General features: G+C 41.3%; 1 protein-coding gene across 1 annotated transcript in view; it reads right to left on the bottom strand.

The window, feature by feature from the left end:
• The window catches only part of NPSR1 (neuropeptide S receptor 1), a 154,000-nt gene that overhangs the window by 14,503 nt on the left and 123,972 nt on the right, over positions 1-15,525 (bottom strand). The window contains exon 6 of the mRNA XM_043589237.1: positions 14,002-14,078. Coding sequence (XP_043445172.1) covers positions 14,002-14,078 — 77 coding nt within the window. The remainder of the gene's footprint in view (positions 1-14,001; positions 14,079-15,525) is intronic.

The raw sequence follows: 15,525 nt of genomic DNA, 5'->3' as shown, positions 1-15,525 counted from the left end.
CTTCAGAAGCATTTACAGCAGTGTATCTAAACTACGGGCAATATCGCTCCCCAGGGTTACATTTGGCTATGTCTGGACACATTTTTGGTTGTCTCGATGTATGGGAGGCTGCTAGCAGCCTCTAGTGTGTAGAGGCCAGGAATGCTGTTGAACATCTTAAGATGCAGAGGACAGCAAAAAAGAATTATCCAGCCGCACATACCGGTAGTGTCAAGGTTGAAAAACCCTGATTTCTAAGGTGGCATCCTGGGAAGGATATAGGCTTCAAGGTCAGAACCGATTACACCTTCCAGCTCTACCAATTACCAGCTGTGCAACCTGAGGCAAAATGCTGACCGTTCCCAGCCTCAGTTTCCCAATTTAAAAAATGAGGCATAAACACCAAAGTCAGAGTTTTGAATATTGACCTAAAATAATGTATTTAAGGTGTCAACCCTATGCTGAGAATATCAATTCTCTTATTAATTGAGATGAGTAAAGTTTTAACAGTATTTCAGGAGGAATATGAACCACCTTTATGGAAGTGAACAGAAGGTATTACTACATTTAGATAGTCTATTATACAATGTTGTTACCTGTTTACAGGAATTATATACATCCAAAACTTATCCCGGAAGGATTTTACCCATGGGAGGCAAGTAAGAAATACAGCCGACCAAATTATATCCTTTTGAAGCATTCCCATTTGCTGGAGTAACAGCTGGCTTTGAAACAATATGGTTCTGAAGACTTTGTTTTTCAGAAAAGTTCTTGAGCATGACATTTGTACTCTGAAATCCTTTTAAAATGGAAACTTGCAGTACTTTCCAGGGGGCAGCTGGGTGACAATATAATCAACTACCTGCCCTTTGATCTCCCAACGAGATCAGGGAAAAGCGTCTTTAATCTGACCACTCAGGGAAATGCAAAGCCTCCAGCTTCTCACGATGGCCCTTCAAAGAGAGCTGAGCTACAAAATGCCAGTAATTCTCCTTTATTGAGAGATAAAAGGATTATTTCTACCTGGGCCTTGGCGCTGAGCTGGAGCAAAAAGCAGTTAAATTCAGCCATCACTGAGCATTAGTAGCTGGGGTAGCCTAGAGGCAGCAGGTCCATGAGATTCGGACTGGAAGCGTCATGCTGCCTTAGGCAGTTTTGGTTCAAGCATGCATCCCTGGATACCCCACACTGTAAATTTAGTGTCTCAGGGGCCAGTTCCTGCTTTTTACTTCCCTTCGCTTCAGGCCCCTTGCAGAGCCACAGGGAACCCTTTGTTCTTATATGCCGAGAGCTTGAAGGAAGAGCAATTGGTGTATTGGGATTTTTAAATGAGACAGAATTTATTCCTGGCCGGAGGAGGAAGCCATCTATGGACTTATAATGAGTGCAGGTGATTTGTTTGTAACAAGGAAATCCACCTGGTGATGTTTTTATTTATTTATTAATTTTTTTTCTCTCTATTTTATTTATTTTTTAAAATTTACATCCAAGTTAGTTAGGATATAGTGCAATCATGATTTCAGGAGTAGAATCCAGTGATTCATTCCCTACATATAACACCCAGTGCTCATCCAAACAAGTGTCTTCCTTAATGCCCCTTGCCCATTTAGCCCATCCCTCCACCCACAACCCCTCCAGCCACCCTCAGTTTGTTCTCTGTATTTAAGAGTCTCATGTTTTGTCCCCCTCCCTGTTTTTATATTATTTTTGTTTCCCTTCCCCTATGTTCATCTGTTTTGTATCTTAAATTCCACATATGAGTGAAGTCATATATTTGTCTTTCTCTGGCTAATTTCACTTAGCATAATACACTCTAGTTCCATCCATGTAGTTGCAAATGGCAAGATTTCATTCTTTTTGATTGCCAAGTAATACTCCATTGTATATATATACCACATCTTCTTTATCCATTCATCTGTCGATGGACATTTGCACTCTTTCCATACTTTGGTTATTGTCAATAGCAGTGCTATAAACATTGGAGAGCACATGCCCCTTTGAAACAGCACACATGTATCCTTTGAATAAATACCTAGAAGTGCAATTGCTGGGTCATAGGGTAGTTCTATTTTTAATTTTTTGAGGAAACTCCATACCATTTGCCAGAGTGGCTGCACCAGTTTGCATTCCCACCAGCAGTGCAAAAGTGTTCGTCTTTCTCCGCATCCTCACCAACATCTGTCATTGTCTGGGTTGTTAATTTTAGCCATTCTGACAGGTGGTGGTATCTCATGGTGGTTTTGATTTGTATTTCTCTGATGATGAGTGATGCTGAGCATTTTTTTCATGTATCTATTAGCCATCTGGATGTCTTCTTTGGAAAAGTGTCTATTCATGTCTTTTGCCCATTTCTTCACTGGATTATTTGATTTTTGGGTATTGAGTTTAATAAGTTCTTTATAGATTTTAGATACTAACCCTGTATCTGATAAGTTATTTGCAAATATCTTCTCCCATTCCATCGGTTGCCTTTTAGTTTTGCTGATTGTTTCCTTCGCCATGCAGAAGGTTTTTATCTTGATGGAGTCCCAGTAGTTAGTTCATTGTTGCTTTTGTTTCCATTGGCTCCAGAGACATGTTGAGTAAGAAGTTGCTGTGGCCTAGATCAAAGAGGGTTTTTTTTGCCTGCTTTCTCCTCGAGGATTTTGATGGATTCCTGTCTTATATTTAGGTCTTTCATCCATTTTGAGTTTATTTTTGTGTATGGTGTAAGACAGTAGTCCAGGTTCATTCTTCTACATGTCGCTGTCCAGTTTTCCCAGCACCACTTGCTGAAGAGACTGTCTTTATTCCATAGGATATTCTTTCCTGCTTTGTCAAAGATTAGTTGGCCATATGTTTGTGAGTCCATTTCTGGCTTCTCTCTTCTGTGCCATTGATCCATGTGTCTGTTTTTGTGCCAGTGCCATACTGTCTTGATGATTAAAGCTTTGTAATACAGCTTGAAGTACAGAATTGTGATGCCTCCAGCTTTGGTTTTCTTTTTCAGGATTGCTTTGGCTATTCAGGATCTTTTCTGGTTCCATACAAATTTTAGGATTATTTGTTCTAGCTCTGTTAATGATGCTGGTGTTATTTTGATGGCATTGAAACCTTTTTCTTCTTTCTCCCTTTCTTGTTCAGTCTCTTGTGAGTATTTCTACTCTTTCTCTTTCTCTCCAGGTACTTTCCGGGGGAGTGCTTTTACTCCACTCTCTCCACTTTCTCTGTCCACTCTCTGCAAAAACAGCTCCCTACCCTCCACGGCTTCTCTCTCCCCCAGTTCACCTCTATGCACTGGGTACCGGCTCAGTTCTGTGGCTCAAGTTATGCAGATTGTTGTGTAAATCCTCAGATCAATTTCCTAGGTGTGCAAAATAGTTTGGTGCTTATCTAGCTGCATTTCAGGGATGAGAGAAGCTGAGAATTTCCAGGCTGCTCCGCCATCTTGGCTCCTCCCTCAAAACTCTTACCTGGTGATATTTTTAAATAAATATTTTTTCATATGTTGGGAATTCCATGTATTTCAGGTTGATTTAAATTTTTTTTTTGTAGTTAGGCTTGATTTGTAAAACTTTTAAATTTGAAATTAGTTTTTGATTTCTGATCACTGATGTCCTGTTTATTTACAAATATAACCTCAATGTTAAATATTTTTCATACATTAGGTCTCATCTGCTTAGCTGTGGGATTTTGACTACTACTTTCCCTTGTGGGTTTTTTTGTTTGTTTGTTTTTTTGACCCTCTAACAAACCAGAGGTCATAGCTAGATATGAGCAAGTTTAACCTAACCTACCTCACATCCTTGTCTATTCCTCAGCTCCTCAGCTCAGGTGGAACCAGGAACCCTGACAGAACTAAGATAATTGTGGCAGAGACAGGTTAACTGTCCACCAAATTGTTTTCTTTTCAGCAGGGTGGAGTCATATGACTAAGTTCTACCTATGGGAATATGGGAAGAATCCATATACACTATTCTCAGGTCTGGCTCAGATAAACCACCTGAATATTCCTCTGCCTCTCTCTTCCTCCCACCCCTGACTGTTGGATGTTGATGTGGAGGGGTACATTAGCAGCAATCTGTTAAGTGTGGCAGAATCTCCATCTCTTTGAGTTTCTGAATGACTGTGGAACAGTGCCCTTCCCTTTGACCTTTACTGTCAATTGGACTTTAATTAAACCAGAAACATAGTTCTACTTTGTTAAGGCTACTCTATTTGGGGGTTTCTTTGGTAGTACATCTAATGTTTCCTTACCTGAAACAGAAATTGGTATCTCATATGCAGTGCTATCATAACAAAAATCTAAAATATGTGACATTGGCCTAGTGGGCAGGCAGCAGGTGGCAAGGAAACTGATATTGGAAGCTGGGACACTAGAGATCCATTTGCTACAATGTTCACATATGATGCCTGGGAAATCAAATTGTGTGCCTACGGAGCCCGGAGCCCATGGGACAAGGTTGGTGTAGGAGTCAGAGCTCTCCAGAAAACAGAACCAATAGCAAATACGTAGAAGAGGAAATGTATTATAGGAACTGGTTCATAAAATTTTGGAGGCTGAGAAGTTCCACAATTTGCTGTCTGCAATCTGGAGAACCAAGAAAGCTGGTGGTATAATTAAGTCCAAATCCAAGGAATGAGAACCAGGGGAGATGATGGTGTAAGTCTGAGCTCAATGGCTGGAGAATCAGGCAATTATGTAAATCCTGGTCCTAACCCAAAGATGAGAAACAGAACACTGACGTCCAGGAGAAGATGGATGTTCCAGCTCAAGCAAATTTGCCGTTTGTTTGCCTTTTTATTGTGTTCAGGCCCTCAGAAGTTAGGATGATGTCCACCCATATTGGTGAGTACATTTTCTTTACTTAGTCTACCAATTCAAATCCTTCCAAAAGTGCCTTCCAGATATACCCAAAAATGGTGTTTTGCCAGCTATCTGGGCATCCCTTAGTCCATTCAAGTTGACACATAAAATTAACCATCACAATTGGTAAACAGAATGTTATTAGTCTCTGTTGATTGCTACCAGATGTGTTTAGCAGGGTATTAGAAAAAAAAAAAAAAAGATGAACTCAGACAAGAGTTGGTTGGTAAAAATGAAAGGAAGTTAAAGAAAGTCTTACAATTTCAGATTTCATAGAGCTGTAAGCATCAATTACTTCTAGTCCCTAATAGTAACAGATACACACTTTACCTGACCCAGTGCAAGAGGAAAATGTGAGCAGAGCATTAAAGCAAATGTGTACAACTTCTAAGTGTGCAAGACTTATGCCAATGAAGCTGACCCTCGTCCCCAAGTTAAGTTATAGCTCTGAGAAGTTTTAACAAGCAAAGACCCAGTTAGAATCATTCCCAAGGCAAAGATCAGACTAAGGATGGGGCCTCCCCACTATTGTTTCAGGTGGCTTCAAACTAGCTTCCATTAAGTTAAAGATAGGGATTGCATGAGAAAGCAAAGAAAGTCAGACCTGAGAATTCTATTAAGAAAGACTTTTTGGACATGATTGTTGGCACATGAAACTCACTGAAAGCAAATATATCAGAAATCTACTAAGTTTTTGAGGGATGATATTGCTAAACAAACCATGACCTCTTTATCTTTTACAACACTTTAAAAGATCAAACGGTACAGGGCGCTTGGATGGCTCAGTCGATTAAGTGCCCAACTCTTTTTTTTTTTTAATGTTTATTTATTTTTGAGACAGAGAGAAACAGAGCATGAACAGGGGAGGGGCAGAGAGAGGGGGAGACACAGAATCCGAAGCAGGGTCCAGGCTCTGAGCCATCAGCCCAGAGCCCGACGTGGGGCTCGAACTCATGGACCGTGAGATCGCAACCTGAGCTGAAGTCAGACGCTTAACCGACTGAGCCACCCAGGCACCCCAAGTGCCCAACTCTTGATTTCGGCTCATGTCATGATTTTAGGTTTGTGTGATTAAGCCCTGAATCAGGCTCTTGGCTTACAGCATGGAGTCTGCTTGGGACTCTCTCTCTCTCTCTCTCTCTCTCTCTCTCTCTCTCTCTCTCTCTCCCCCTCCCCTACTCTCACTCTCTTGCTCTCTCAAAATAAATAAAAAATAAAGATCAGATATCAAAATTTTTACTAATCCTGTGGTTAGAAGAAAATTGTACCCAAATGAGGTTTAAATGTGCACTTTCCTAATTATCTGTGAGGTTGAGAATCTTATTTTTGTCCATTCCTCTTTTCCCTTCTGTGAAATGCCTGTTTATGTCTTGCTCATTTTTTTCTATTTATCTTTTGTTGTTGTGGCTATATATATATTTTTAATGTTTATTTATTTTTGACAGAGAGAGACAGAGCATGAGAGGGGAGGGGCAGAGAGAGAGGGAGACACAGAATCTGAAGCAGGCTCCAGGCTCTGAGCTGTCAGCACAGAGCCTGACACCGAGCTTGAACTCACAGACTATGAGATACGACCTGAGCTAAAGTCGGACATTCAACTGACTGAGCCACCCAGGCACCTCCTATTTTTTAACTGAAGTATAATTAACATACAATGTTATAGGAGTTTCAAGTGAACAACATATTGATTCAACAATTCTATACAGTACTTAGTGCTCATCACGATAAGTGCAGTCACCATCTGTCACTATACAATATTATTAGGTTATTATTAATTATATTCCCTACGCTGTAATTTTTCATCTCTGCAACTTATTTATTTCATTCATATTTTTAAAAAACTCTTTTATAAATTGATTTTTAGGTGTTCTTCATATATTGTGGATACTAATCTTTCCCAGATATATGTGTTGCAAATAACTCCCACTTTGTAACTTGACTTTTTAAATAACTTTTTAAACAAATCAAATTTATCTATCATTTCTTTTATGATTTAACGTATTTTGGATCTTGCTTAATAAATCCTTCTTTATCCCAATGGCATAAAGGTATCACCCTACATTTTCTTTTAAAAGTTTTACATATTGTGCAAATAAAGGAAACCTCACTTAAAATGGAGTTGGCAAGCCCTGCAGGGGGTGCTCACATACTTACCACTCCTTGCAGCCTGATTACCATCAGAAAGAAGAAACAATCATTTTGACAAGGGAGGGCACTTTGCACATAGAATTTAATTCCTGCCTTTAAGAAAAGTAAGGAAGGGGTGCCTGGGTGGCTCAGTTGGTTAAGCATCCAATTTTGGCTCAGATCATGATCTCACTGCTGGTGAGTTTGAGCCCCGCATTGTGCTCTGTGCTAACAGCTCAGAGCCTGGAGCCTGCTTTGGATTCTGTGTCTCCCTCTCTTTGTCGCTCCCCCACTCACACTCTGTCTCTCTCTCTCTCTCCAAGATAAATAAACATAAAAAAAAAAAAGAAAGAAAGAAAAGTAAGAAAGATCGGTACCTCCCTGCCCCAGCCACAAAGCACCAACCACCGCCTGCTGTCAATGAGAAACAACCACCACCTGGAACTCTTGTTCTCAAATGAACTTTTGTTCAGAACAGCCCTCCCCAGCATCCTCCTAAAACCTAATAAAATCTCACCTCCCCTTTGTCTCTTTGGACTGGCCTAAGGTTCATCATAACTTGCTTGTCCCAAATTGCAATTTCTCTGCTATTTATAAATAAACTCATTTTTTACTGAAATAAAATTGCTTTTTGCTCTGTTTAAAGTTAACAAAATTTAAGTCTCCAATTCACCTGGAATTTGTTTTTTCCCTATAAATTGAGGCAATGACCTAATTTTATTTCTTTTCCTATGATCTTCTGACATATATAAAGTTCTCATATATCTGTAGATCCTGTTTTGGGGTTGTTTTATTTTCTACTTGTCTATTGTATTGTGTCAATACCACACTCTATTAATCACTCTGACTTTATGATGAGTTTTAATATTTAATACGGTAACATCCCCCCCCCCCACTTTGTTCTACTTCTCCAGGAGTGTCTTGACTATTCTTGGCTCTTGAAATTTCCACATATATTTTAAAATTGGTTTGTCAAGCTCAATAAAATGTCCTATTTTAATTTCAACAGGAATTGCATTAATCTATATGTTGTTGGGGAGAACTGACATCTTTAGGCTATTGAATTTTACTACCCATGAACTTGTTATAAGCTTCATTTATTTATATATTTATACTTTTTTTTGCATGAAGTTCTTTACATCTTTTGCTAAATGTAGTTATTTGTAGAGAAGCCATTTTACCTACATTTACTGATGAAAAAAGGTACTGAGAGCAGTTAATGGGCTTATCTTAAATTCACTTAGCTAGAAATGAATAAGAGTCTAACCCAGTTCTTAATACAAAGTTTTTTTCTCCACCTCTTTGTGCCTCATTTAATTTGAAACATGCAATTTGGCTATAGTATGGATTGTATCACATCTTCCAAGCCACAATGACCAGATGCAGTTATATGTAGATATGTTACTTTATCCATGCTGTGTCTGCACCTCCCACATCTCCTGTCCCTCTGCAGTTAAATGTTCTATTTTATAGAAGTAGATACCCCTGGGCATCAAGAGCATGTCTGTTTATGAAAGATAAGCTACAAGATTGAAAATCTTATCTCCTCTACCTCTTGCCTTCTACACCTGTTTTTGGGAAAGTATTTAGATCATTTATTAAAAAATGCTTTTCCTTTTCTTTCTGTCAGCCTTTGAGGGAGAGAAAATAGACATATTTGCCAGTAAGAAGAGTGGTTCATAAATGAGTGATAGATTGAATTTTGCAACCTATAAAGTGCACTTCTGTTCACACTAATCATTGCTGATGTCCCCTTGTTGATGAGCAATAATCCTGGCCTGCTAACACCACTGGAGATCTATTTACTGGCAATCTCCATAGCTGCTTGGCTGTAATGACAAGTAGAAAATCATGGGGCGCTTGGGTGGCTCAGTCTGTTAAGTGACTGACTCTTGATTTCAGCACAGGTCATGATCTCACAGTTTGTGAGATGGAGCCCCACGTTGGGCTCTGTGCTGACAGTACGGAGTCTGCTTGGTATTCTCTCTCTCCTTCTCTTTCTGCCCCTCCCCTGCTCACTCTCTCACTCTCTCTCAAAATAAATAAATAAACTTAAAAGAAAATCAGGTGAATTCCATTTATGAATCAGATACAGAGAGTATACAGGCTTTTGATACTACTCTCTGCTCCTCATTCCAGAAGGGGCTCATGGTGGTGATAATGGACAACTAGAAAATAGAGGTGATGGAGATGTAAACTTGTATTAGAGAATAAAAATTGACTGCCACCATTTCTACCTTCGGGGAAGGGTAATGGCATACTGTATATCAGTGGGAAAGCTGATCACTTTGAGGCATTGTACTATTTCAAAGACTGGAAGACGGAGGAAGCCAAGAATTTAGGGACTGGAAAATCTAGTAGCAGGGAGATACAGGAGATTCTGGAGAGAGACAGAGCTCAACCATAATGGTGAAAGACCTAATGAGAAAGGGAGAGGGGTGGGGCAGCTGAGGGGATGTAGAAACCTTTCATCACCTCGAACCTCCGGCAACATTTGCTGTATTTACTCTTGTGAGTGATGAACTCAAGGAAAATGATGTGGATTCCATGCTTTCTGGACCAGGAGCGGAGGGAACAGAAGAACCCTATGAGATGAGTCGTTGAATGTGAGAGCTTAGGGGTCAAGGACATACCAGCCTCCTGGAACTGGCAAGAATCACAGGACAGGGATAAACCAATCTGATTTACATCTGAAAGCACAGGAAGACCTCACCCACCCGTAGCGGCCATCTTTTAGATATTAAATACTTCAAAACGAAACAGTTTAGGAGAGAAGACAGGAATAGCGCTCTGAAGGCAAAAGCCATGCCACAGAGCATGTGCTTGGGTTTTTTAATTAGGAAAAGTATTTTTTTCACTCTGCGCTTTGTTTTTGTTTTTATTTTGTTTGTTTATTTGTTTTGGTAGGCTTCACACCTAGGGTGGAGCCCAGTGTGGGGTTTGAACTCACGACCCTGAGATCAAAACCTGAGCTGAGATCAAGAGTTGGACACTTTAACTGACTGAGCCACCAGGCACCCCTGAGCATTTTTTTTAGCCATTTACCACCTCCCTTTTGCAGTGTCCTTCCTCTGAGAGGCAGCTTGATACAGCGGGAAGACACACAGGCTTTCTGGTCAATCACATGGGCTTAACCTGCACGCCTGTCTTCTATTTGTAAAAGAGAGATGATAATGCCCCCTTGCAGCATCGTGTAAGGATTCAGGAAGACAACGCATGGAAAGAACTTAGCGAAGTGACTGGCAGTAGACGTTCTGTCTGTTCCGCTGTCTCGTCACATTGTGTTGACAGACCGAGTAAACAAATGGATCATGGCAAGATCAAATATAAAAACAGAACTCTGACCCACACTCTGTAGCTGCCAGGCCAGGAAACCAGTCCATTATCTATAGTAGGCAGACCAGAAAGCCACCTTCTTATGTACAAGTCAGACCTGTATCTCTAGCATGCTGGCCAGTAAGACCTGTGATACTCTATGCCAAACAGCCAACACTTGATTAATGACTGGCAGCTTCTTCAGGTTTTGTCCCTGCTTTCAACGTAAAACCAACCAGAGAAAGCCAAATGCACACCCCTAACCAATCAGACAGGATGTCAAGCTTCTACTTCGCTCTGCCTGCAGCTTCCCAGGCCAATAGCCACCAACCAGGCACACCTGATATCTTCCTTTTTTTCCACTATAAAGCTTTCCCATTCTACCACTGGCTTTTGAGTCTCTGCCAAAATGTAAGTCATGGCTCTTTTGCAAGCCATGCCATGCAACCCATATGGCTCTTTTGCAAGCTCTGGATAAATAGTGTTTGTCTATTCTCATTTGGTTGGTCTTCAGTTACTTCCACGGTGTCTTTTTTTTTTTTTTTTTTTCCTCTCAATTCTCTCTCTTTATGGACTAAGTGTGTGTGTCTTCCCCAAATCCATATGTTGAAACCCTAATTCCCAACATGCTGGTATTTAGGGATGGGGCCTCTGGGAGGTGATCAGAGTTAGATGAGGTCATGAAGGCCTGGAGCCCTCAGGATGGGATTTATGCCTTTATAAGAAGAGAGGTGAGAGCATGGGCTCCCTCTCTCTCATCTCCTGCCTCATATGAAGACACAGCAGGGAGGAAGTGGCAGCCATCTGCAAACCAGAAGAGAGCTCTTACCAGGAACACAATCAAGTGGCACCTGATCTTGGGCTTCCAGGCCTCTAGAACTGTGATAAAATAAATTTCTGTTGTTTAAGCACTTTGTTAGGGAAGCCTGAACAGACTAAGATATCCCTCTTTTTACTATGTCCCCCTTTAGACCCAAAGCTCTGGACCTTCCAAACCCCTCTGGTCCCACCACACTTGATCTGTCCACCATCAAACAGGGGTCATGCGCTCTAAAGTGACAACTTGACCAGTATATGCTCGTGTGGTGCATGCACATTGCTCAATCCAGGCTACAAATGTACTGCTGGGTCCTCCTGGAGAGAGTACCTTAAGGAAAAATGACTGACTCCACTAGTTTGAATTTCCGGCATCATGGAAGGTTCAGAAGGGAGAGAGCTCAGGGCAGAGAGAGGCACTTTTTCTATCTCTCATATCAGCCTCTGGGAGCTTCCTTATTGCTTGTAGCTTCTAGATACTACCTATATATCCAGATATATCTTATCTTGGTCATTACCCATTCACTGAGAATGTAAGTTTTGAATGTTTAGATATTCATCAGTATAAGATCTCTATCTATCTATCTATCTATCATCTATCTACACAGTCTCAGCATTGGGTCTCTCAGGGTTCAAGCATAAAGTTTACCCAGAGAAGTGCATGAAAGGATAATTTTTTGTGGGGGCTGTGTTGACAGTTAAAAAAATATCTCATATACACAGCTAGCATAATGATGGATGTTTATACAGACTAAAGGGTCAGTGGGCTATTACTTTATATTATAAAATGTATGTAATCATGGAAAATTTTAGCCCCTGGATAAGCAAGGGAGGAAGGAAGGAAGGAAGAAAAAAAGGAAGGAAAGATAAAATTCTACCACTCAGAGATAGTTACTATAACATTTAGTGTTTGTCCTTCCTGACATTTTCAATCATCTATCATCTATTTATCCATCTATCCAACTAGCTATCATCTATATGTGCATGCACATGCATATTCTATTTATTATATATTAATATACTTAAAAAGTGATATTTACATGTTTCTGTAATTAAGTACTTAATAATTAAATAAATACTATAACTGTTTCAACAGTTATAGTATTCAATGTATTTATCTGATACCTGATAGAGGAAGGATGTCTTCCTCCTTTCCTTTTTCAGACAAATATTCTGACTTTTGACCAAAGCCACTCACAATAAATAAAATGAATGCATTTGTGTTTATTCTTCCCGACGGCTCTTGTTCTTCTAGAAAAACCAGGATGCAGAGACTAGACTGACATGAGGGAGTCTGTGTGGAGGATCTGTGTAGAGGCCAGAATGAGCCGCGAGCTGAACGATAGGTATTTCACGGGCAGAAAATTTCCAAGCAGCCTGCACACACCTCTGGGTTACTCTCGTCAATCATCGTGGGAGTCAGTTGCCTATAACTGTGTCTCCCACTGGATGAGAGGTTGTCAAACCTGGTTGCACATTAAAATCATCTGAAGAGCTTTTCCAAAGTAATGATGCCAGACCTCCCTCCAAACAAAGTGAATCAGAATCTCTCAGGCAGTGGTAGCTGGTATTGGGGCATTTGAAAAGCTCCCCAGGCAATCCCTTGTGCAGCCGGAGCTGAAACCCAGTGCAAGAGAACAGGCTTCCTCTAGCCAGGAATCGTGCCATTTACTCATTTGGCATTCCCGGTCCTTTGTAGCACTGCTGACATGTGGGGAACACAGCAGAAATGAACTGAATTCAGATGAAGACACTAACACACATCTCTACCAATTCTTCTAGAGAGAGGGACACAGATTATCAGTGCCCACTTGGGAATCCATGTGACTTTCTCACTGGACGAAGTAGCTTCAAGAGGGAGGAAGATGAGTGTGGTTTTGGTCCAGTAAAGGTACTGGCTCAAAGTCTGAAAAGAGGTAGACTTAGAGACCATTTAGTCTGTCCCCTTATCTTCACCTCTTGAAGGCCAGAGAGTTTATTGCAAGGTGGCACAACTCTTAGTGGCACATCTAGAACAGAAACCAACTCTTCATAGTCCACATAGCTGCGTTCTAGCTTGCTGTCCTTGCGTGAGTGCATGTGAGTGAGTATGTAGATGTGAGTGCATATGAGTGCGTAAGTGTGTGTGTGACAGACTGGGTGTGTGAAGGGATGCGTGTGTGTACAAGGAACGGGAGGAGGTGGGGAGCCTGAGGAGAGAACTAGTTGCATTATAATAAATGGAAAACCAGGAGCCCTTGCCCCTCTCTTTCTGGCAAAGTGAACTTGGTTCACTGAGTTCTCTCCAGGTTGGTCTCCATCAGGTCCAGTAATATTTGCTTGGGAGGCAGGCTAGGCCTTCAGGTCCCAGTGCCTGCCATGGGGGAGGTGTTCTGCATCAAGGTTTACTGCAGCAGGATCTGGGGAAGGGATGTAGCAGGTGGTCTCAGGCTCATGCTGAGGTGAAATTGGCCATTCTTTGCCTAGCTTAGGGTCCAGGATTGTTCTGTGGATAGACAGCAGTTTTCTCCATCTGTAAATTTAAGTCAGATAGAAATGTCTAAGCTCATGTTCACCGAATGTGTGCTCCTTGGACAGCTGTCTTTTCACCCCAGTGTCCTCCAGGGTGTTCCTTTTTGCCAGGCCTAAGAAACTGGGGGGTGGGGGGGCTTTGGATCATGGCCCCCAAAGTCCCCCCTTCCTTCCTTCTTTGAGTTTTTAGGGAGGCCACCTGAAAGAGACAGTACCTACTGGGAGAGCCGTTGGTGGATCTGCTCTGCTGGCTGAATCCTGATAGAATAATGCAGGCTTATTGTATTCAGGCAAAGCGCAAGCTCATATTTGCCAGAAAAAAACAAAAAACAAAACAAACGAACAAACAAAAAACACTGCAGAAGCAAAATTACCCAAGAGTTGGGTAATTCTGATTAGAGACTTACCGGAGCAGTTGGAGATCACAGTCTCGTGGGCTTTGCTCTTAATCCAAATGGTTCTGATCACAATGGCATAGATGACACTGTGGAAAGGAGCAGAGGTAATATTAACATGGCTGGTGGGTTCCTACAGTGAAGACGCAGAGACAGGAGGACTCCCAGGTCCCGGAGTGTGAGGTATGGAGGGAGGGGTCTCTACGCCATGCCTGGTCCCTGTCCTTGCTGATTATAGAATCCCAGAAGATGACAGCTACCTCTTTTTTAACGGAGGACGCTAGGACTTCGTGAAGTGAAATGGTTTCTCAAGATAACTCAGGTGGTTAGAGATATAGCTGAAGAATAGCTGACATTAGAATCCAAACACAGGGTTTGGAGTCAGAAAGATTTATGTTTGTAACCAGCAAGTAGCAGTGTATGACCTTGACCTTAGACACTCTTTAATGTGGCCCCATGATTCCTGTCTCTGGTGTTCATGACTTTGTGAGATCCCCTCCCCTTGAGTGCGGTGAGAACTGTGACTTACTTCTAATCCGTGCAGTGGGCCGAAGGTGATAATGTCTGTGATTGCATATAAGCCTAGTGCCTGTCTTGCTAGTGTCTCTCTCTGTTGCTGCCATGAGTCCTACACCTCCAGAAAATTAATTCTGCCAAGAACCCAGGAGAGCTTGAAAGAAGATCCTTCCCCAGTTGAGCCTCTGATGATATCCCAGCCCTGGCAGACACCTTGATGACATGCCCAGTTAAGCCATGTCCAGACTCCTGACCCATAGACACTGGAGCTAATACATATATGTTGTTTTGAGTCATTGAGTAACCCAGCAATAGATAAGCAATACACTGAGTGATAGAGGCTGAATGTATCTCCACCCCCAAATTTATATGTTGAAATTTTAATGACCACAGTGATAGGTAGAGCCTTTGGGAAGTGATTAGGTCATGAGGGTGGAGACTTCATGGATGAGATTAGTGGTCTTATCAAAGAGACCCCACAGAGCTCCCTAGCCCCTTCTGCCATGTGAGGACACAACAAGATGTCTGCCACGTGGAAGAAGGTTGTCACCGGAATCTGACAGTGCTGGCACCCTGATCTTGGACTTCCGGCCTCCAGCACTGTGAGAAGTAAAGTTCAGGTGTTTACAAGCCACCTAGTCTTGTCTGTCTGTTGTTACAGCAGCCCGCACCAACTAACACACTCTGTTGACACTAAAATGCAGTTAATAATGCAAACTTCTTATGAGATTTTTGGGATCAAATGTGACAACATTGAAAATGCCAAGCACAGTGCTTGGAAATTAGCAGAGACTCAATCAATAAATGCCATTTTTCTTTCCCCTCTTTCTTTTCCATTTTTCACATAATATCACATCCACTTTCGCATGATATAATCAATACCTAACAGGAAAGCAAAGTGTAAGTGACTCAAAAGCATCAGCAAATTTTGTATCTTTTGTCCCCTTTAATGAATATAAAAATTTATACTGTAATCAGTTATTTGTTGTTTCTAATATATTAAGAAACTCAACAAAAACT

Source organism: Prionailurus bengalensis, chromosome A2 (assembly GCF_016509475.1).
Source record: "Prionailurus bengalensis isolate Pbe53 chromosome A2, Fcat_Pben_1.1_paternal_pri, whole genome shotgun sequence".
Taxonomy (NCBI): domain Eukaryota; kingdom Metazoa; phylum Chordata; class Mammalia; order Carnivora; family Felidae; genus Prionailurus; species Prionailurus bengalensis.
The sequence above is the reverse complement of the archived record's forward strand: the minus strand, read 5'-3'. Positions and strand labels throughout refer to the sequence as shown.